At 50.7% G+C, this 21,666-nt stretch overlaps 2 protein-coding genes and 1 long non-coding RNA gene across 5 annotated transcripts in view; all 3 read left to right on the top strand.

Annotated features, from left to right (window-relative positions):
- Window positions 1-21,666, top strand: part of LOC308275117 — a 562,357-nt gene that overhangs the window by 37,276 nt on the left and 503,415 nt on the right. The gene's annotated exons all lie outside the window — the stretch shown is intronic.
- LOC308275101 (tumor necrosis factor ligand superfamily member 12) lies at window positions 5,826-17,165 on the top strand (the record flags this gene model as incomplete). Its single annotated transcript, XM_080713126.1, has 7 exons — window positions 5,826-6,029; window positions 6,186-6,233; window positions 6,707-6,782; window positions 7,741-7,794; window positions 7,876-7,911; window positions 16,587-16,711; window positions 16,914-17,165. Exons 1-7 carry the CDS (start codon window positions 5,871-5,873, stop codon window positions 17,163-17,165), a joined length of 750 nt encoding a protein of 249 aa, XP_080569252.1. The 5' UTR covers window positions 5,826-5,870.
- On the top strand, window positions 18,755-20,583 carry LOC308275103 (tumor necrosis factor ligand superfamily member 13-like; the record flags this gene model as incomplete). Of its 3 annotated transcripts, XM_080713128.1 has the most annotated exons (6): window positions 18,755-19,012; window positions 19,357-19,435; window positions 19,577-19,624; window positions 19,774-19,892; window positions 20,095-20,233; window positions 20,474-20,583. In XM_080713128.1, 6 exons carry the CDS (start codon window positions 18,755-18,757, stop codon window positions 20,581-20,583), a joined length of 753 nt encoding a protein of 250 aa, XP_080569254.1. The 3 variants fall into 3 exon arrangements, with proteins under 3 accessions (XP_080569254.1, XP_080569256.1, XP_080569255.1); XM_080713130.1 differs by lacking the exon at window positions 19,357-19,435 and having other exon boundaries at window positions 19,579-19,624; XM_080713129.1 differs by lacking the exon at window positions 19,577-19,624.

Below are 21,666 nucleotides of genomic sequence, written 5' to 3'. Positions count from 1 at the left end.
GCTAAAGGGGTGGCATACGTCTTCCTCAGGGAGTGCTATTTGTATTAATAGATCTAGTGACAATCTGCCTTGTATCTAAAAGGGCTCCTGCCCAGCCTGGGTTCCACTCTCACGATTTTCTTTTTTCCTTAATAGCACCTTGCCTGTTAGTCTCCTCAAAGCAAACCACGTCACCGAGCTCTCCAGGGTAATCTCCGACTCTCCCTGCAACCACACCCACCTGCCCCCTTCCAGCGGCTCAGACTCTGATTTCTCCCACCTGAAGCTCCTGACGACGCCCCTTCACAGCAGGAAGTAACTAGAGGGGCTAATCATCGTCCTGTATCCCCGCTAGTCAAAGAGGTCGGGATGAAAGGTTTGAGTGGCTGCCCCGCAGGGGGCGGGACCAGAAGCTAGGAGGCGGAGCCCTTTGATTCCTAGAGGAGACAACACCCCTCAATTTAAGAGAAGCCAGATAGAGACAGAGAGGTACACTCTCCCCCACTAGCCCCTGCGGGCCCCCGGGGGCTGGCCGCCCACTCCCCACGAATAAAGACATGCATATCATCTTATATCGGTGTCCTGCGTGTATCTGTGTACCGACCGATGCACCCATCTTATACCCAGTACCACTGGAAAAAAAAAAAGAATTTTTGCATCTATGTTCATCAAAGATATTGGTGTGTAATTTCCTTTTCTTGAGGTATCTTTATTTGGTTTAGGGGCTCAATTTTCTTTTCTTTTCTTTTCTTTTTTTGTGGTACTGGGTAGGGGTGGAATCCAGGGACTGTCTACTTCCGGGCTATCCTCTCAGACCTATTTTATATTTCATTTGGAAACAGGGTCTCACTAACTTGCTGAAAGCCTCACTAAGTAGCTGAGGCTGGCTTCATACCTGTGCGATCCTCCTGTCTCAGACTTCCGAGTGCAGAGATTACAAGCGTGCACCACCACAACCGGCTGGGGACTCAACTTTAAAAGATGATCTAAGCCGGGTGTGGTGGCACACACTTGTAATCCCAGCATTTGGGAGGCTGAGACCAGAGGATCCCGGTTCGCAGATAGCCTCAGCTACTTAGTGAGGCCCTCTGCAACTTAGTGAGACCCTGTTTCAAAATAAGGAATAAATGCCGGGCGTGGTGGCACACGCTTGTAATCCCCGTGCTTGGGAGGCAGAGACAGGAGGATCGCGCAGGTTCGAAGCCAGCCACGTGCACTGGCTTAGGAGACCCTGTTTCCAAATAAAAATGTTAAAATAGGTCTGGGAGTGTATCCTGGAGGTAGAAGGGCTTCCAGGAACCCCAGTACCACCAAAAAAAAAAAAAATAATAATAATAAGGAATAAAAAATAGGACTGGGCTATAGTTTGGAGGTCAAATGCCCCTGGGCTCCATCCCCAGACCCGCCAAAAAAAAAATCCTTCTTCCTTTATGTCACTTTTATTATTTTTCTTTTTTTTTAATTTCTTTTTTGGTCTTAGAGATTAAACTCAGGGGTATTGTACCCTCCCTATCACCCTCTTTTTTTGGAAACAGCAATTCTACCTTCGAGCTACATCTTCAGCCCTGTACCAGTATTGGGAATGGCGAAGGAAGATTTGAGAAAGCTCTGATTATTAATATATTTCAAAAGAAAATAATTGATATATTTCAAAAATAGTTGTATCAAAATGGCGGCAGACATGGACTTGATCTCTGCCTAAAACAGGCAGCTATTCCAATGTAAATTAACCTAGCTCAAAATAATTAACAAGTCAATAGAGGAGAGCTAGGGCTTCCTCTTTCTGAAGACAGATCTACCTGATGTTCTAGGTAGGATGGGGCAGGGTTTGACCTTGGCCTTCAAGTAAGGAGCCTCCTTGCCACACCTGGCTGGGGGAGGTACCTTACAGGGCCGGTTACTAGGTCAGGATTACCTGAACAAGATGGAGGTCATGGGTATAAAAAGGGCTGAGTCCACGTGTGATCCTTTGGTGTATTCTTTCAAGTCACCCCTCCATGCCAGTCTAGTATGGAGCTGTACCTAACCTCTGTATTTCTGGACAAGAATCCACGGTTGTTCTGTTTGTGTGATTGTGTTGGGGGAATTACTTCTCCACACACACACTGAACACATTTCACCACAACAAGCCCTTTTTTTTTTTTTTTTTGGTGGTTCTGGGGTTCCTGGAAACCCTTCTACTCTTCCGGGTTACACTCCCAGACCTATTTTATACTTTTTTTTGGAAACAGGGTCTCTTGGTGGTACTGGGGTTCCTGGAAGCCCTTCTACCTCCGGGCTACACTCCCAGACACACACACACACACACACACACACACACACACATATATATATATATGTATATATATATATATATATATATATATATATATTTTTTTTTTTTTTTTTTTTTTAATTTGGAAACAGGGTCTCTTAAGGCAGCAAGGCTGGCTTTGAACCTGTTCGATCCTCCTGTTTCAGCCTCCCAAATGCTGGAATTACAAGCATGTGCCACCACCCCCAGCTATTTGTTTATTTAGAAATAGGGTCTTGCTAAATTGCTGAAAATCTATATAAATTGCTGAGTTTGACCTTGAACCTGTAATCCTGCCAGCTCAGCCTCCCAAGTAGAATTTTAGGTGTGTACCACAGAGCCTGGTTCTTTTTTTTTTTTTTCTTTTTTTTTTGAGTCTGGGGATAGAACCAAGAGGCATTTGACCTCCGAGCTACACCCCAGCCCTATTTTTTATTCTTTACTTTGAAACAAAGTCTCTCTGAGTTGCAAAAAGGCTCACTAAGTAGCTGAGGCTGTCCTTGAACCCCGATCTTCTGGTCTCAGCCTCCCAAATGCTGGGATTAAAAGAGTGGGCCACCACGCCAGGCTCTCTTTTTATAATTACTTTCTTCCTAGCTCCTGGAGACCCTGACACACAAGCTCTTCAGTGCGTCCTGGAACAGAGAGGACCTCAGCGGGAGGAGAGTGGAGAGCCGTGGAGAGGAAGGGGAAGGGCGAGCCGTGCCCTGCAGGAGGCTGTCCTCATTCTTCCTAAGCTGCTTGGAGCTGTTGCTTCACTCCAGTGTTTAATTCTCTTTTCTTTGTTTACTTATGTCCTGTGCTGGAGATTCAGCCCAGGGCTCCAGGTGCCCCACCACAGCCCTGGAATCGCTGTGTGTGTCTGTGTTACTGGGGTCGGAACCCAGAGGCATTCTACCTCCAAGCTACACCTCTAGCCCTATTTTTTTTTTTTTTTTTTTTTTTTTTTAGTGGTACTGGGGTACACTCCCAGACCTATTTTTACATTTTTATTTGGAAACAGGGTCTCCTAAGCCAGTGCGCGCAGCTGGCTTTGAACCTGGGCGAGCCTCCTGTCTCCGCCTCCCAAGCGCGGGGATTACAAGCGTGCGCCACCACGCCCGGCTAGCCCTATTTTTTATTCTATTTTTTGCAGGTCTGGGGATGAAGCCCAAGGGCATTCGACCTCCAAGCCACACCCCTTTCCCTGTTTTTTTTTATTTATTCTTTATTTTTTATTCTTATTTTATTATGTATTTTATATTATTTTTATTATTTATTTTATTATTTTTATTTATTCTTTATTTTGTAACAGGGTCTCACTGAGTTGCAGAGGGCCTCACTAAGTAGCTGAGGCTATCCACGAACCGCGATCCTCAGGTCACAGCCTCCCCAATGCTGGGATTACAAGCGTGCGCCACCACGCCCGGCTTTATTCTTTATTTTGAAACAGGGTCTCCCTGAGTTGTAAAGAGCCTCACTAAGTAGCTGAGGCTGGCTGAGAAGCTCGATCCTCCAGTCTCAGTTTCCCAAATGCTAGGATTACAAGTATGTGCAACCACGCCTGGTTTAAGAGATTTGTTTCTAATATTCCACTGCAAATGTACAAATGAACATGTAAGCTAGATGAATCTTTGAGGACCTCGCTGTCTACAAAACTGTTTTCTAAGCCGGGCGTGGTGGCTCAAGCTTGTAAGCCCAGTACTTGGGAGGCTGAGATAGGAGGATCACAGGTTCAAGGGCAGCCTCAGCTACTTAGTGAGGCTCTTTGCAATTTAGTGAGGCCCTGTTTCAAAATAAAAAATAAAAAGCTGGGCGTGGCAGCACACGCTTGTAATCCCAGCATTTGGGAGGCTGAGGTAGGAGGATCTGGGTTGGAGGACAGCCTCAGCTACTACTTAGTGAGCCCCTTTGCAACTCAGTGAGACAATGTTTCAAAATAAAGAATAAAAAATAGGACTTGGGGTATAGCTCTGAGGGAGGATGCTTTTGGGTTCTATACCCAGACCCAGTATGGCAAAAAAAAAACCAAACAGTTTTTAGCCAGGCGTGGTGGTACATGCCTGCAATCCCAATACTTGGGAGGTTGAGACAGGAGGATGGCAACCTCATCAACTAAGTAAGACCTTATTTCAAAATAAAAAGGCTTGGGTGTGTAGCTTGGACATACACTCCCCTGGGTTCAAACCCCAGTACCAAAAAGAATGGTGGCAAAAAAGGATCTAGCTTTTACCACGTTCGTGGGTGGGGCTCGTGCTCTGCTGTGAGCTCCAGAAGCCCTGTCAGCCCCTGCAATGGTCCTGTGTCTCAGAGCGGCGGAGGGAGGGAGCACACCGAGGACACGCCCCTTCCGGCTAGCCCTCTCCATCTGCAGGACACCTAGGTTTGTTTGTTTGTTTGTTTGTTTATTTATTTATTTGGTGGTACTGGGGGTTGAACCCAGAGGCTTTCTACTTCGGGGCTATACTCCCAGACCTTTTTTTCTATTTTATTTGGAAACAGGGTCTCACTAGGTTGCTGAAAGCCTCACTAAGTAGCTGAGGCTGGCTTCGAACCCGTGTGATTCTCCTGTCTCAGCCTCCCAAGCGCGGTGATTACAAGTGTGCGCCACCACACCCGGCATGACACCTAGGTTTAAAGGAACCAAACCGGGCGTCGTGGTGCACGCTTGTAAACGCATTCAGGAGGCTGAGAAGGAGGTTCGCGGACAGCCTCAGCTACTTAGTGAGGCCCTCTGCAACTCAGGGAGACCCTGTTTCAATAAAAAGAATAAGGCCGGGCGTGGTGGCGCACTCTTGTCATCCCAGCATTTGGGAGGCTGAGACAGGAGGATCGCGGTTCGCAGACAGCCTCAGCTACTTAGTGAGGTCCTCTGCAACTCAGTGAGACCCTGTTTCAAAATAAAGAATAAAAAATAGGGCAGGGGGTGGAGCTCGGAGGTCAAATGCCTCTGGGTTTCATCCCCAAACCCGCAAAAAAAAAAAAAAAAAAAATCAACCACCAACTTTTTTTTTTTTTTTGCAAGAAGTGAGAGCATGACCCAAGTTCACGGATGTCCACAGGTGTTTTCTGGTTACTCCCTGCAAAGTACTGTCCTTAGGTGAGGCTGATAGAACCCAAATGTATCTTGGTTGTCGAGGCGGTGCCTTGGCCCTCACCCGGCTGGGGTGGCTGACAGCGCGAGCCCACGCGGCCGGGTGCTGGACTCTCGGCTGGGAGCCCGGGGAAGGGGTGCTGGCCGGCCCGTGGGAGCCCCCGGCGGCCCCCGACCCCATCGCAACGCGCACAGGCCTGGGAGGAGCTCCTGCCATTTCTGCTCGCTGCCCCTCGGGTCGGCCTCTGCCTGCGGCTGCCCCGCGCCACTCCGACCTCCGCCCGCGAGTCCGCGCGGGGTGCCGAGGGTCTCGGGCCGCGCTGGCGGCGTGCGCGGCGCTCGGCGGAGAGGCAGGGCGCTCACCCGCACACAAACAGTGTCCGGCTTCCTGTCCTCGGCACCCCCTCCCACCCCGCTTCCCTCGCCCCTCCCTCTGCCCCGGCGATCCGCCCGCCCGCTCCCCCTCCCCGATCCCTCGGGTCCCGGGATGGGGGGGCGGTGAGGCAGGCACAGCCCCCCGCCCCCATGGCCGCCCGTCGGAGCCAGAGGCGGAGGGGGCGCCGGGGGGAGCCGGCCGCCGCCCTGCTGGCCCCGCTCGTGCTGGGCCTGGGCTTGGCGCTGGCCTGCCTTGGCCTCCTGCTGGCCGTGGTCAGCCTGGGGAGCCGGGCATCGCTGTCGGCCCAGGTGAGGCCCGGCTCGCACCCTGGCTGGGCACCTTAGGAGCAGAAGCTGCAGAGGAGCCCATGGGGTCGGCGGGCAGGGGCCCAGGGGAGCTGAGGACGGGCGGGGGCGACTTATCAGGTGGAGGAGGACAGGGTGACGCTGCCTCCTTCCCAGCAGGAGCCGTCGCAGGGGGAGCTGGCGGCCGAGGAGGACCAGGAGCCGCTGGTGAGTGGGTGGGCGCGCTGTGCTGGGGCAGGGGGAGCTGTCAGCGCTGCGGGTGTGTGCCAGGTGCGTGGGCGCAGGAGCACTCGCATGCATGGGTGTGTCTGTGTGTGCGTGAGAGAGAGAGGGCGGCCACTGTGTGTAAGCTTGTGCCACGAGGAGTCCTGAACGCTGAAGCACCAGATGCACGACCTTGTCCTGGTGACAGGTGCTGCTGCTGGCAGTGTGCGGCCGGGCACGCTGCGCACGAGCCTGTGTGCTTGTGCCCGCAGAGCACAGGGTGTGTGCTGCCTGGGGAAAAGGGGCAGAAAGCTGCCGCTGGCCTTCCAAAGGAAGTGAGGACCTTGGCCTGACCCCAGGCTTGATGGGTCTCCAAGACCTTTGTGCCTACTGCTGGCTCTTCTGACCCCAGGGGTCTCTGTTTATGTCTGGGGGAGGCCATGGTTGAGCCCTGCCTTTAATCCCCCCCCCCCCAGGAAGCTATCACCCAGACAGAGGAAAGCTGGGACACTGTGCCTTTCCTGAAGCGACTAGTCCGGCGCCGCAGAAGTGGTGAGCGTCCCTGGATCCCAGACCGGGGAGTGAGTGACCTGTGGAGGCTGCCGGGCTCATGGTTGCTTTTGCTCATCCCAGCAGCTCAGTGGCGTGGCCAGAGCAAAAGCCCTTGTCCCTGCAGAGAAACTGAGGCACAGGGTGCAGGGAAGTTCAGAGTCATGCTCATGGCGCTAAGCAATTGAGACTCAAACCTAGGAATGAAGACTCTCACCGCATGATTCTCAGCACCCTACCTGAATATGAAGTTAGGAGGACCCCTGAAGTCTGGGGGAGACAGATGGGAGCCCGAGGCCCCGGCCCCAATTAGCAAAGGCACTTGGGAACAGGACAGCCGCATGGTCATGCATCCAGGTTTGCATGGGCAGAACTGTCCTGGCCCATACATGATTTTTACATTTATGTTGTTATTATTATTATTATTATTATTATTATTATGTTTTATTTATTTATTTATTTATTTATTTTGGTGGTACTGGGATTCCTGGAAACCCTTCTACCTCCGGCTTATACTCCCAGACCTATTTTTTTTTAAATATTTTTTATTTGGAAACAGGGTCTCTTAAGCCAGTGAGCTGGCTTCGAACCAGTGCGATCCTCCTGTTTCCGCCTCCCAGGCACCCGGCATTATTATTATTAATTATTATTATTATTATTATTATTATTATTTGCAGTGCAGAAGATTGAACCCAGGGCCTTGTACAAGCGAGGCAAGCACTCTACCACTGAGCTATATCCCCAGCCCACTGTGATTATTAATGGCGCCCCGTTTTGCACACAGAGGCATTCCACTTTGGATGATCAATCATATCGTCACACTGCTGATGGAGGAAGATGAGGCCTGAGTTTCTGAGCAGGGCTAGGGGTTCTCGGGTCCTGACGGGGGAGCAGGGCTGGGGAGTGACTCCTGGGCGCCAGAGGGCTCAGCTCTCTTCATCTGTCTTTCCTTTATTCTCAGCATCCAAAGGCCGGAAAATCCGGGCTCGCAAAGCGATTGCAGCTCACTATGAAGGTGAGAGGTGGTGAGCCGTGCCCGGAGGAGGGCGGCCGAGGGGCAGGGTAGGTCTCACCCACCCTTTCCTGTGTCTTACAGTTCACCCACAACCAGGCCAGGACGGAGCACAGGCTGGTGAGATCCCATCTCTACCTGAACCACCCTCACCCCCCTCCCCCCCGCTCTGGTCCTGGGAACGGGGCCCCTCAAACCCTTAGATTTCCCCTGGCTTCCTGCCTTCCACCTAGGAAACCCAGAAGCCAGTTTATGAAAACCCTCAGGGCTTGGTTCTTTCTGTGACCCGGGCATGGGAGGCTCGGTAGCCCCTGCCCTCCCCAGAATGCAGGCTGCCGTGCACTGAATCCGTGTCCGCTTTCTCCTTCAGCCCTCAGTCTCCAAGAAGCACCTGGCATCCACTCCTTTCTCCGCCCCCGCCCCGTACTCCGTGGTTTTCATGTCCTGTCCCTCGTTCCTGCAGGTGTTTCTATTCTTGGGGGATGACGATGCCATTTTCTAAGACCGAGTTGACCATGGAAAAATAAGTTAGAAGATGTTTAAATGAATAATTAACCTCGCAGTTGGGCCTGGTGGTGCACACTTGTAATCCCAGTACGTGGGAGGCTGAGATAGGGACGGTCACAGGTTCCAGGACAGCCTCAGCAAATAGTGAGCCGCATCAATCTAGTGAGACCCTGTTTCAAAATAAAAATTTAAGAAATAGGACTGGGGATGTAGTTCAAAGGTAGAATGCCCCTGGGTTCAATCCCCAGCACCCCCTAAACACACATGGGCATGTGTGTACGTGCGCACGCGCACACACACACACACACACTAACCCTGAAATGTCTAATATAATAGTAAAGTTGAAAGCTGGGCATGGTGGTACACGCTTGTGTTCCCAGTACTTGGTAAGCTGAGACAGGAGGATCGCAGGTCCGTGGCCAGCTTCTGAACTTAGTGAGACCCTGTTTCAAAATAAAGAATAAAAATAGGGCTGGGGGGGGTGTGTGGCTCAGAGGTTTCATCCCCAACACCACCCCAAAAAAAAAATAGTAAAGTCAATTTCACTAATAGATGGCTAGGCGTAGTAGACTAGCTTAGGCTAGGTGAGGACATAAAGTGAGAAATCAAGGCCACATAGATTGTACTTAAGCTGTAAGACTGAGACGCCAGGGGAAAGAAGGAAGCCCTTGAGACCCTTGGCTATCTGAGGTAGGGGAGAGAGGGAAGCCACCAGAGTCTGCGAAACAGAAAGAATTTAAGGAGGGTGGAGTCCTAGAAGACGCTGTTTTAAGGAGGAGGATGTGGCTGTCTGTATGGAAGCAGCTGAGGGGTCACATGAGAGCAGAGAAATGACTGTGAGTTTGGTAACATAAAAACCAACTGGTGTGACCTTTACCATGGCGGTTTTAGTGATGTAGTCAGGGTAGAGCTCACTGTGGATTGAAACAAGGAGAAAATAGGAAATAGACCAGGCATGGTGGTACGTGTCTTTAATTCCAGTACTTGGGAGGCTGAGACAGGGGGATCACAGGTTTGAGGCCAGCCTCAGCAACTCTGCGAGGCCCTGTTTCAAAATAAAAATAAAATTGGGCTGGAGTAGAATTCCCATGAGTTCAATATCCAATATCAAACACACACACACACTCACACACACAGGGACACGGACATGGTTGGAGACAGTGACAACCTGTTTATTTATTTATTTATTTATTTATTTATTTATTTATAATTTTTTTGGTGGTACTGGGGGTAGTACCCAGAGGCTTTCTACCTCTGGGCTATACTCCCAGCCCTATTTTATATTTTTATTTTGAAACAGGGTCTCACTAAGTTGTTGAAAGCCTCACTAAGTAGCTGAGGCTGGCTTCGAACCTGCACGATCCTCCTTTCTCAGCCTCCCAAGCGCGGGGATTACAAGTGTGCGCCACCACGTCCGGTTTGACTGCCTGTTTTGGAAGCTTCTCTGTGAGGCCGGGCGTGGTGGCGCACACTTGTAATCCCAGCATTTGCAAGGCTGAGACCGGAGGATGACAGTTCAAGGACAACCTCAGCTACTTAGTGAGGCTCTCAGCAACTTAGTGAGACCCTGTTTTCAAATTAAGTATAAAATAGGTCTGGGAGTATAGCTCGGAGGTAGAAAGCCTCTGGGTTCTACCCCCAGTACTACAAAAATAAATAAATAAATAAATAAATAAATAAATAAATAAATAAATAAATAAGTAAAATAAAAAGCCAGGCATGGTGGCACACGCTTTCGGGAGGCTGAGACCAGAGGATCGGGGTTCGCGGACAGCCTCAGCTACTTAGGCCCTCTGCAATTCAGTGAGACCCTGTTTCTAAATAAAGAATAAAAAACAGGGCAGGGGGTGTAGCTCAGAGGTCAAATGCCCCTGGGTTTCATCCCCAGACCCACACACACAAGAAAAGAATTAAAAAAAAAAATAGTGCTGGGGATATAGCTCTGAAGTAGAATGTCCCTGGGTTCCATCCCCAGTACTTAAAAAAAAAGTTTCTCTGTGGCAAGGAGCAGAGAACTGGGTCAGTTGGTGGAGGAGGATGCGGATCAAGGAAACTCTGGTCCTTTTTGTGATGCTTTAACCCTCTTAGCTAACATTTGTTGAGTACTCTTTTGGGGGTAGGCGCTGTGCCTAGCATTCATGTGATTGGTTCTGTGTGAACTTCACACTGCCCGAAAGGAAGATGTTTAGGTTATCTCCATCTCGCAGATGGAGGTATGCTCGGGGCTCGTCCAAGGTCATGAGGACGCAGGTGGTGGAGGCGGGTGTGGAGCAGGAGCGCGCTGGCGCGCTGGCACGCTGGACGAGGTGTGCTTGCCGGGCAGGGGTGGGAAGTGCAGTGTCCAAGGACGAGGGAGGGGATGGTTCCTGAAGGAAGAGAGGACACATCTCCCAGCACCATCAGAGGGTCAGAGTAGAATGTGAGAACGGTAGGTTTGTAGACGTGGTGGGGAGAGACAAGGGCGCCCTTGCCCAGGGTCCTCCAGAGAGACAGTGAAACAGGGCAGGAGTTTGAGGAAAGATGGTATCCATCTCTCCCCAAAGCTGGCTTGGTGGGGCCACCCTGCCAGGAATCGCAGAATGACCACTGGAGGCTTGTGGAAGTGGGACACGTGACCCAAGCACAGCCCGTGGTCCCAAGCACACCATGCCTTTGGCCATAACCAGCCTTCGCCCAAGTGGGTGTGCACCTGGGAGGCCCTCCCTCCTCTCCTGTGGCCGGGCCAGCCCTCCTCCTCTCGCCGCAGACCACTTATTTGGGGAATTACCCAAACACCCGTTCATTCGTTGACTGGACACACACTACTGAGAGCCTGCTGTTTGCCCCTTAACTAGTCCCAGCCAGATCTGTTCCTAAGGAGGCACCATCCAGGACAGAAGACTGCATATAAAAGTATCATTACCAGCCTCAGCTACTTAGTGAGGCTCGCAGCAACTTAGTGACACCTTGTTTTCAAATAAGATATAAAATAGGTCTGGGAGTGTAGGTCAGAGGTAGAAAGCCCCTGGGTTCCACCCCAGTACCACAGAAAAGTCTGATTACAGTGCCATGTGATAAGCGCAATATGAGAATAGCCAAAGATCCACGGCAGCAGAGAGGAAGGCGTTGGCAGAGGTGCCAGGGCTCCTGCAGCAGCCAGGTATCCCTAGGACTTGAAAGCAAGGTGCCCAGGGCCCAGGACGTCACAGGTAAGCTAGTCACGGCGGAAAAGCTCAAGGCTCATGAAGTGGGGGCTGAGAGGAGCTCAGCATGGCTGAAGCAGACATGCTCAAGGAGCCAGGTGTGCTGGTGCACACCTTTAATCCTAGTACTGGGGAGACTGAGACAGGAGGATTTCAGGTTTGAGGCCAGCCTCAGCAATTTATTTTTTTTATTTTTTATTTTTTTTATTTTTTTAATTGGTGCATTATATTCATACAACTTATTGGGGTAAAAAAACTTGTGTGTACAAAACATGTACTCATCGCTGATTTAAGAGCCTCAGCAATTTAGCGAGACCTTTTTCGAAATAAAAAGGTCTGGTAGAGCATCTTGGAGATAGAATGCCCCCGGGTTCAATCCCTAGTACCACATACACACAAAAAAAAGAATACAGAAAATAATTCATGCATGCCTGTAATTACAGTTACTCGAGTAGGAGGCTAAGGCAAGAAGGATCTCAGGTTAGAGGCCAGCCTCAGCAATTTAGTTAGACTCTGTCTGAAAATTAAAAGGTAAACTGGGCATTGTGGCCCACGCTTGTAATCCCAGCATTCAGGAGGCTGAGACCGGAGGATCGCGGTTCACGGACAGCCTACTTAGTGAGGCCTTCTGCAACTTAGTGAGACCCTGTTTCAAAATAAAGAATACAAAATAGAGCTGGGGGTGTAGCTCGGAGGTCAGATGTCCCCGGATTTCATCCCCAGATTCACACACACAAAAAAAAATCAGAAGGTAATTACAGGCGTACACCTGTATTCCCAGTACTTGGAAGGCTGAGATCATCACAGGTTCATGGCCAGCCTCAGTAACTTAGCAAGGCCCTCTGTAACTTAGTAAGACTGTTTTGTTTTTTGTTTTGTTTTGAGCCCAGGAAGGGGCATTCTATCTCTGAGCTACACACCCAGCCTTATTCTTTATTCTTTATTTGGAAACAGGTCTCACTAAGTTGCAGAGGGCCTCACTAGGTAGCTGAGGCTGGCGCGAACCGCGATCCTCCTGTCTCAGGATTACAAGTGTGCACCACCACTGGCCAGTGAGACTCTGCTATTTTTTTATATTTTATTTGGAAACAGGGTCTCACTAAATTGCTGAGAGCCTAAGTAGCTGAGGCTGGCTTTGAACCTGCACGATCCTCCTGCCTTAGGCTCCCAAGTGTGGGTATTACAAGCGTGCACCACCACGCCCAGCCTATTTTATATTTTATTTGGAAACAGGGTCTCACTGAGTTGCTAAGGGCCTCACTAAGTAGCTGAGGCTGTCTGAGAACTGAGACCCTCCTGCCTCAGCCTCCCAAATGCTGGGATTACAAGCATGCGCCAACATGTTTGCCAAGATCCTATTTTAAAATAAAAAATAAGCCGGGCGTGGTGGCGCACGCTTGTAATCCCCGTGCTTGGGAGGCAGAGACAGGAGGATCGCGCAGGTTCGAAGCCAGCCGCGCGCGCTGGCTTAGGAGACCCTGTTTCCAAACAAAAATGTAAAAGTAGGTCTGGGAGTGTAGCCCGGAGGTAGAAGGGCTTCCAGGAACCCCAGTACCACCAAAAAAAAAAAAATAATAATAATAATAATAAAATAAAAAATAAAATAGGGCTGGAGGTGTAGCTCAGAGGTAGATTGCTCCTGGATTCAATTCCCAGTACAATAGTAATAAAAACAACAACAACCACTGCAATAATTGTATAAACTAAAAAAGGGCTAGAGGTATAATTTGATGGTAGCACACCCCTGGGTTCAATCCCTAATACCACTAAACAAACTAATACATAAATAAAATGTACAACCCAGGGTTTTTGTTGTTTTGTTTTATTTTGGTATTGGGAATTGACACCATGGACATTCTATCTCTAAACTACAACCCCAGTTCTTTTTATTCTATTTTTATTATTATTATCATTATTATGTGTGGCACTGAGGATTAAACCCAAGGGCATTCTTCTTCTGAACTATACTCCCAGCTCAATCTTATTTTTATTTTATTCTATTTTATTTTTCTGTGTGGTACTGGGGATGGAACCCAGGGGCATTCTACCTCCGAGTTACACCCCCAGCCTTATTATTATTTTTTGCTGGTCTGGGGATGGAACCCAGGGGCATTTGACTTCTGAGCTACACCCTCTGCACTATTTTTTATTCTTTATTTTGAAACAGGGTCTCACTGAGTTGCAAAGAACCTCACTAAGTAGCTGAGGTTGTTCTCAAACTGCAATCCTCCTGTCTCAGCCTCCCAAATGCTGGGATTACAAGTGTGCGCCACAACACTGGCTTATTCTTTATTTTGAAACAGGGCCTCACTAAGTTGCAGAGGGCCTCAATAAGTAGCTGAAGTTGGCTTTCACCTGCGATCCTCCTGTCTCAGCCTCCCGAATGCTGGGATTACAAGCGGGTGCTACCACGCCCGGCCTTTATTTTTTTATTTTATTTCATTTCATTTATTTTATTTTTTTGCAGGGCTGGGGATGGAACTCAGGGACATTTGACCTCCAAGCTATACCCCTGCCCTATTTTTTTTATTCTTTTATTTTGAAAAAGGGTCTCACTAAGTTGCAGAGGGCCTCAATAAGTAGCTGAGGTTGGCTTTCAACCTGCGATCTTCCTGTCTCAGCCTCCCAAATGCTGGGATTACAAGCGTGTGCCACCAGGCTCAGCTTATTTTTTATTTTGAAACAGGGTTTTACTAAGTTGCGGCTGGCCATAAATCTGTGATCCTCCTGTCTCAGCCTCCCAAATCCTGGGGTTACAAGTGTGATCCACCATGTCTGGCTTTTATTTGCCCCCCCTTTTTTTGGTGTTTGGTACTGGGGATTGAACCCAAAGGTATTCTACCTCTGAGTTACACCCCAAGCCATATTTTTATTTCTTTGTTTTGAAACATGATGACATATATATAGATAGATAGATAGATGTTTTTTTTTTTTTTTTTTTTTTTTTTTTTTTTTTGCGGGTCTGGGGATGGAACCCAGAGGCATTTGACCTCTGAGCAACACTCCCTACCCTATTTTATATTCTTTATTTTGAAACAGGGTCTCACTGAGTTGTGGAGAGCCTCACTAAGTAGCTGAGGCTGTCCGCAAACCAGGATCCTCTGGTCCTAGCCTCCGGAATGCTGGGATTACAAGTGTGAGACACCACGCCCGGCTCAAACATAATCTTGCTTGGTTGCTGAAAGTCTTGCTATAATGATGAGGCTGTCCTTGAACCTGTGATAATGCTGTCTCACCCTCCCTTGTACTGGGATTACGGTGTATGCTACCACGCTCATCTTTTATTCCCTTTTATGGCTGAATAATATTCCAGCATATGAATATACTACATTTTGTTTATCCAACCATTCATCAACTGATGGGTATTTGGGTGTCATTTAATTCTTTTTAATTCTTTTTTTTTTTTGGTGGGGGGGTCCTGGAAATGGAACCCAGAGGCATTCTACCTCCAAGCTATACCCCCTGCCCTATTTTTTATTCTTTATTTTGAAACCGGGTCTCATTATGTTGCAGAGGGCCTCACTAAGTAGCTGAGGCTGTCTGCGAACTGCGATCCTCCAGTCTCAGCCTCCCAAATGCTGGGATTGCAAGCGTGCGCCACCACGCCTGGCTTTATTCTTTTTAATATTGAATGCTTCAAGTACATTCTCAACATAAAAGAGCAGCCAGGCATGGTGGTGTACGCTTGTAATCCCAGTACTTGGGAGGCTGAGACAGGAGGATCACAGGTTGGCAGCTACTTAGCGAGGCCCTCTGTAACTTAGACTCTGTTTCAAAATAAAGAATTAAAAAATAGTTCTGGGAGCTGGGCATGGTGGCGCACACTTGTAATCTCAGCCTTCGGGGTGCTGCTGAGACAGGAGGATCACGGTTTGCGGACAACCTCGGCTGCTTAGCAAGGCCCTTTGCAACTCAGTGAGACCCTGTTTCAAAATAAAAAATAGGGCTGGGGGGTGTAGCTCAGAGGTAGAATGCCCCTGGGTTCCATCCCCAATACTGCCAAAAAAAAGGGGGGGGTGACCTGGGGGTATAGCTTGGAGGTACAATGTCCCTGGGTCCAATTCCTTGTACTGCAAAAACAAACGAGCTGGGCGTGGTGGCAAAGGCTTGTAATTCCCGTGTATGGGAGTCTGAGACAGGAAGATCGCGCAGGTTCGAAGCCAGCCTCAGCAACTTAGTGAGGCTCTCAGCAACTTAGTGAGACTCTGTTTCCAAATAAAATATAAAATAAGTCTGGGAGTGTAGCCAGGAGATAGAAGGCCCCTGGATTTCATCCTCAGCACCACAAACAAACAAACAAAAACAAGCAAAGAACATAAAAAGGGTAGACAATGTAGATACAGGTGAAGTAAAATGTAAAAACCCTCACACTTCTTCAATACTACTTTTCTTCCCAAAGTAACCATTGGTGACAGCTTGCTCTGAACCTTTCTGGTCATACATGTTAGATTTCTTCAGTGTGGACACTATGCTCCATAGGGTATGGCTCCTCTCATATGCTGGGCAGTGGATATCTCTTGGGTTAGCTGGGCCATGAATGTCTGTCTTTCTTTCTTTCTTTCTTTCTTTCTTTTCTTTCTTTCTTTCTTTCTTTCTTTCGTGATGGTACTGGGGTTCCTAGAAGCCCTTCTACCTCTGGGTTACACTCCCAGACCTATTTTATACTTTTTTATTTTTGGAAACAGGGTCTCTTAAGCCAGCTGGCTTAGAACCTGCGCGATCCTCCTGTCTTCGCCTCCCAAGAGCGGGGATTACAAGCGTGCGCCACCACGCCCGGCTTGAAGTTTCTTTTCTTCTTTCTTTCTTTTTTTTTTTTTTAACGGGTCTGAGGATGGAACCCAGAGGCATTTGACCTCTAAGCTACAACCCCTGCCCAATTTTTTATTCTTTATTTTGAAACAGGGTCTCACTGAGTTGCAGAGGGCCTCACTAAGTAGCTGACACTGTCCACAAACCACAATCCTCCGGTCTCAGCCTACCAAATGCTGGGATTACAAGCCTGCACCACCACGCCTGCCTCCATGAATGTTTCTAAACTGAATGGATCCTCAGGAGCATGGGGAGTCCTGTCAAGGGGCTTTTCCTTATCTGAACATCTATGTTCAGGTGTGGATGGGACAGTGAGTGGCTGGGAGGAAGCCAAAATCAACAGCTCCAACCCACTGCGCTATGACCGCCAAATTGGGGAATTTACAGTCACCAAGGCTGGGCTCTACTACCTGTACTGCCAGGTAAGCCCCACCTGGCAGCATGGGTAAAGCAAGGCCTGAAGGCAGAAGGGTTTGGGTTTTTTGGGAGAAGGAAGGGGTTAAGATAAAAGCTGGTTTGGGAGGGATGGGATGCCTGGGCCTCTGAGGCAATGTGCAGTAGGGGTGAGGGCAGGCAGAGGACTGTTCTCCGCCTCCCCAAACCCCCCATCCCACCCCACCCCAGGTGCACTTTGACGAGGGGAAGGCTGTCTACCTGAAGCTGGACTTGCTGGTGGATGACGTGCTGGCCCTGCGCTGCCTGGAGGAGTTCTCAGCCACTGCAGCGAGTTCCCTGGGGCCCCAGCTTCGTCTCTGCCAGGTGTCTGGGCTGTTGCCCCTGCGGCCAGGGAGCTCCCTGAGGGTCCGCACTCTCCCCTGGGCCCATCTCAAGGCTGCCCCCTTCCTCACCTACTTTGGACTCTTTCAAGTCCACTGAGGGCCCTAGTCTCCCAGTAGACTTCACAGGCTGCTGAGTCCCCCTCACAACTCTCTGAGCACCCAGTTCCCTCTCCCTGACCCTAAGCCACTCCTCGCGCCAGGCCTGCCCTTCCCTCCAGAGGCCTCCAGGGCTCATTCACGGTTTCCAGCCCACATATATATTCCCATTCTCCTTCTAGAGCTCCTCCCCCTCTTCTCACCAGTTCCCCAAGCCCTGATCCTTCCAGTGCCTTCTGTTACCCTGTGACTCCCCCTGGCATCGGTCCCCAAGGACACTGTGTTTATTGACTCTGTGGGCAAGGATGGGTCCCGAAGACCCTGTCTTGGGCACAAAGAGAGGCTGGACCTGGTGGCAGGAAAGAACCTGGGACCAGGCCAGGAGTTCCCAGATGAGAGGGGTAAGAGCCCAAGACCTGCTCCTCCCTGCACAAGTCCCTGTGGATTTTGAAAACAGATATTATTTTTATTATTATTGTGACAAAATGTTGCTAAGTGGATATTAAAGATAATAAGTAATGGTCTCTCTCTTTATTGGGGCTGAGGGTCATGGGAAAGGGGTCTGGGCACAGGGAGTGGGGACCTGCAGGCCTCCAAGCCCTCAGTTGTAAACAGAGCGGAAAGGTGCACTGCCCAGGACAAAGCAGTCCTCTGCTACAGGTACGGAGGGCAGCCTCATTTCCCTAGGAGGTGGACTTCCTCCTGTGGGGGAGTCCCCGGCTGGGAGGGGCAGCAGCTCTTCCTCTTGGCGGCCTTAGGCATTCAGGAGGTGCTGGCATGTGCCCTGGCTGGGAGATGAGGTGGGAGCTGGCCTGGAGGGGGCTCAGAGTCCATCGGCAGGACGTGGGGGACTGGGCACATGGGCACCTGTGCTCCTGGGTCCTGGGGTGGAGTTCTGCAGCGCCTGGGGGGCTCGGGGCTGAGTCTTTGTCTCTTTGTCTAGAGCCTTACGTAAGAGCTTTTCTCGGGAAACAGGAAGTCCTGCTTGCCAAGTTCAGTACAGGGAGTAGCGCAGACCTTATTCGAACACACCCGGCTGGGCCTTAACCCTAGCACCCAGCCAGTTTCTTGTCCTTGGTTCTCCCTGCTAACCCCACCTTTACTCACCCTTAGTCACCCCTAAGAAACTTCCCCAGACCTCCCCGCCATGACTGAACCAGAGGGTCTTCTGTCCTTACCCCCTGACCCTCAACACTGCCCTGCTTGCCCCCATTCCTGCTCCTGGCACCATGCCCGTAGCCAGCCAACCTTCCCTCCTCCCAGCTGGGGCTGTCCCTGGGTTTCCGAGCTCTGGCCGCTCCTTCTGGGTTTCGCAGGCAGCTGTGTTTTTTCTAGAGAGACTGGCACCAAATTCTCCTGAGACTGGGGGGTCTCAAGGCTACACTAGCCCCACAGCGGAATGCCAGGGGCACTGGATAGTACCCCTAGCTTGCTTTCCTCCTCCCTCCTTTTTGCTCTCAAGTTCCCTTTTATTTCTCCCTTGCGTAACACCCTCTTCCCTTCTGTACCACTGCCTGTGCCCCCTCCCTCCCCACCGTCTCCTTGCCACCCCATTCCCGAGGCCACGGCTGTTAGCAGGGTCCCTGGCTCATGCCTGGCTCATCTCTGTTCTTGCTAACCCCTAAAGGGCCCTCGGACAACATGGGGGTCCCAGTCCGAGAGCCGGCACTCTCGGTTGCTCTCTGGTTGAGTTGGGGGGCAGCTCTGGGGGCTGTGGCCTGTGCCTTCGCTCTGCTGACCCAACAAACAGAGCTACAAAACCTAAGGAGGGAGGTGAGCCAGCTACAGAGGAGTGGAGGTCTCTCCCAGAAGGGAGAAGGGCATCCCTGGCAGAGCCTCCAGGAGCAGGTGAGTGAGGGGAGATGGGGGTTTGAGGGAGAAAGATGCGTGGTAGGGGGACCTCTGAGCCTCTTGGTCCCCGAGTCCCTGTCTGCAAAGTTTCAGATGGGTACAAGAGAGGGTCTCAGGTTTGGAAGTCAAGGGAGCGGCCATTCTAGAAAAGGAAATAGTTAAAGATTAATGCTTCTTGTAACTAACAGATCCTGGAGGGCAGCCAGTACCAAGTAGGGTGTTGGGGAAAGGTACATGAAAGATTTGAGGCATTCCTGGTGTATAAGTGGGGGTGGGTGGGAAGGAAGACTGCCCAGGACCCTTGCATCTTAGCCTAACTCTGACCCTCTTTCTATGAGCAGAGCCCTGATGCCCCAGAAGCCTGGGCCAGTGGGGCAAAGTACCGGAGGAGAAGAGCAGTGACCAAGCAGAAGCGGAAGAGTGAGCCCCGGGCACAACAGGGGTGGGAGGTGATCTCGAAGAATGGGGATCACTAGCCCGAGCCCAGGTGAGGGTAGAGGATGGACACTGTGGCACCTGGGACAGGTGGACATTGCTGAGACTTCCTCCTTCTCTCCTCAGAGAGGAGCTCCATTCTGCATCTTGTTCCAATTAACATCACCTCCAAGGGTGAGCACTATTGTAAAATGTGACTTTGGGGAGGGGCACAAGCTAGGGACTCTGGGGCTACAGCACCTGGGTCCAAGAGACTCTTAGAGGTGAAAGGGGAAGGGTTGAAAGTGCAAAGAAATCCTGATGGCTACACTCCTCACCTCCAGAGGACTCTGATGTGACAGAGGTGATGTGGCAACCAGCTCTTAGGCATGGAGGAGGCTTGGAGGCCCAAGGATATGTTGTTCGAGTCCGGGACGCTGGAATTTATCTGCTGTATAGCCAGGTAACCCCTGACCCCTCATGGGGCAGGGGCTGGAGGCTGGTTCTTCACTCTTTTTCCAGAACCTGTATGGCATGTACTGAGGGTTCCTGAACTTGGAAGACCCTTCTTCATTCCCTGGCTCCTATGCCAGGGCTCCTGAGGCCTCCTAGAATCGAGACATGCCATCTTGAATTTCCTCAACATCTTTTCCCTTTCCTGCTAGGTCCTATTTCATGATGTGACTTTCACCATGGGTCAGGTGGTGTCTCGGGAGGGTCAAGGAAGGCAGGAGGCTCTATTCCGATGTATACGCAGTATGCCCTCTGACCCTGACCGGGCCTACAACAGCTGCTACAGTGCAGGTGAGAACCATGTGAACAGTAGAGGTGGACGCAGGCCGAGGACATTGATGACCTGGGGTAGTGGTGTGGGGAGCTACAGTAAGGGGATGAAGCCTGGATGTGGAGGCAGATCTGAGGAATGAAGGACAGAATGCCTAGGTCTTTACAGTAAGCAGGGGAAAGGTGGAGCGAAAACAGAGTGAAACATTGGAATATGTGGATGGCGGTGCTTCACGAAGTGTGTTTTCTCCTTTTTCTCAGGTGTCTTCCATTTACATCAAGGGGATATTCTCAGTGTCATAATTCCCCGGGCAAAAGCGAAAATTAGTCTCTCTCCACATGGAACCTTTCTGGGGTTTGTGAAATTGTGATTGTATAAAAGGCGGTTCTAAGCTAGGAAGATCTGTGTGTGTGTGTACATACTGGAGAAGCCAAGGCTGGCTAGACAAAGGATGGGGAACGGGCCTCTAACTTGGGTTTGACTTCATGACTCTGCCCTCTCTTTTCCACTCCTCACCCTCTAGATTTTTACTTAATGGGGTATTAAAGAGGTAGCATATCTGTCTTTAGCGTCCCATCCAGCACCAGATTCTTGTGGGGGGGGGGGTTGGGGTTGGGATGAGGGCCCACCGGAATGCATCCAGAACACCACCACCATCTAGCGGCAGTTTGAGGAAATCATCCTGCCTCTTGGCAGAAATCCACGAAGCCGTCCTTCTGGGGAAAAACCCGATTGCTTCTGCCACGCCTCTCCAGATACCTGCTTCTTCCTCCCACAAAAATAGCATCCCCATTTCTCTCCATCTGTTGAGTCCCAGTTTCAGTCATTATTTCCAGAGATGTATCTATTACGCATCCGTCCGCAGGGCGTGCCCGACGACCAGGCCTTTTTTGTAGCCACTTTATTTTTCGGGTCCCAACATTTGCCTTTCGCGCTCCCCATTCATCTGGCGCAACAAGCGACTTCAAACCCCTGTGGGCTTGTACCGGTGCCCAGGGATCCTGGGTGTGTCGGACGCGCTGGCCCTGTCTCATTCCTCTGAGCTCTTCTTTTCTACTGAAGACTTGCTTAATGATAAACAAAAGAGAATGGCGCCCCAGCTCCACTCCCCCCGGCGCTTCGCCTCAGAGAGGCCTCTTTCTTCCCTCCCGGTCCTGCTGTGGACCACGGTCTTGGAAGCCCCGGGAGGCAGGCCCAAGCGAGCGCTGGGCGGGATGGGACCCAACACGCAGGCGCGAACAGGCGAGCCGGCGGTGTGCGCAGGCGCAGCCGGCGTAGCGCTCGGGGGCGGGGCCGTCCCGTGGCGCCGAGTACCCGGGTGGGCGGGACGGGGCACGTGGTGGCCGCGCCGGCGCGGTCCGCCGGGTGTGACGTACAAGTTGTGCGCCTCTAGCGCCGGTGGGCCTGGGGCTCGCGGGAGGGGAAGGAGGAGGAGGGGGAGGCGGCAGCGGTG

The sequence above is a fragment of the Muscardinus avellanarius genome, assembly GCF_963383645.1.
Source record: "Muscardinus avellanarius genome assembly, chromosome: 16".
Lineage (NCBI taxonomy): Eukaryota > Metazoa > Chordata > Mammalia > Rodentia > Gliridae > Muscardinus > Muscardinus avellanarius.
The sequence above is the reverse complement of the archived record's forward strand: the minus strand, read 5'-3'. Positions and strand labels throughout refer to the sequence as shown.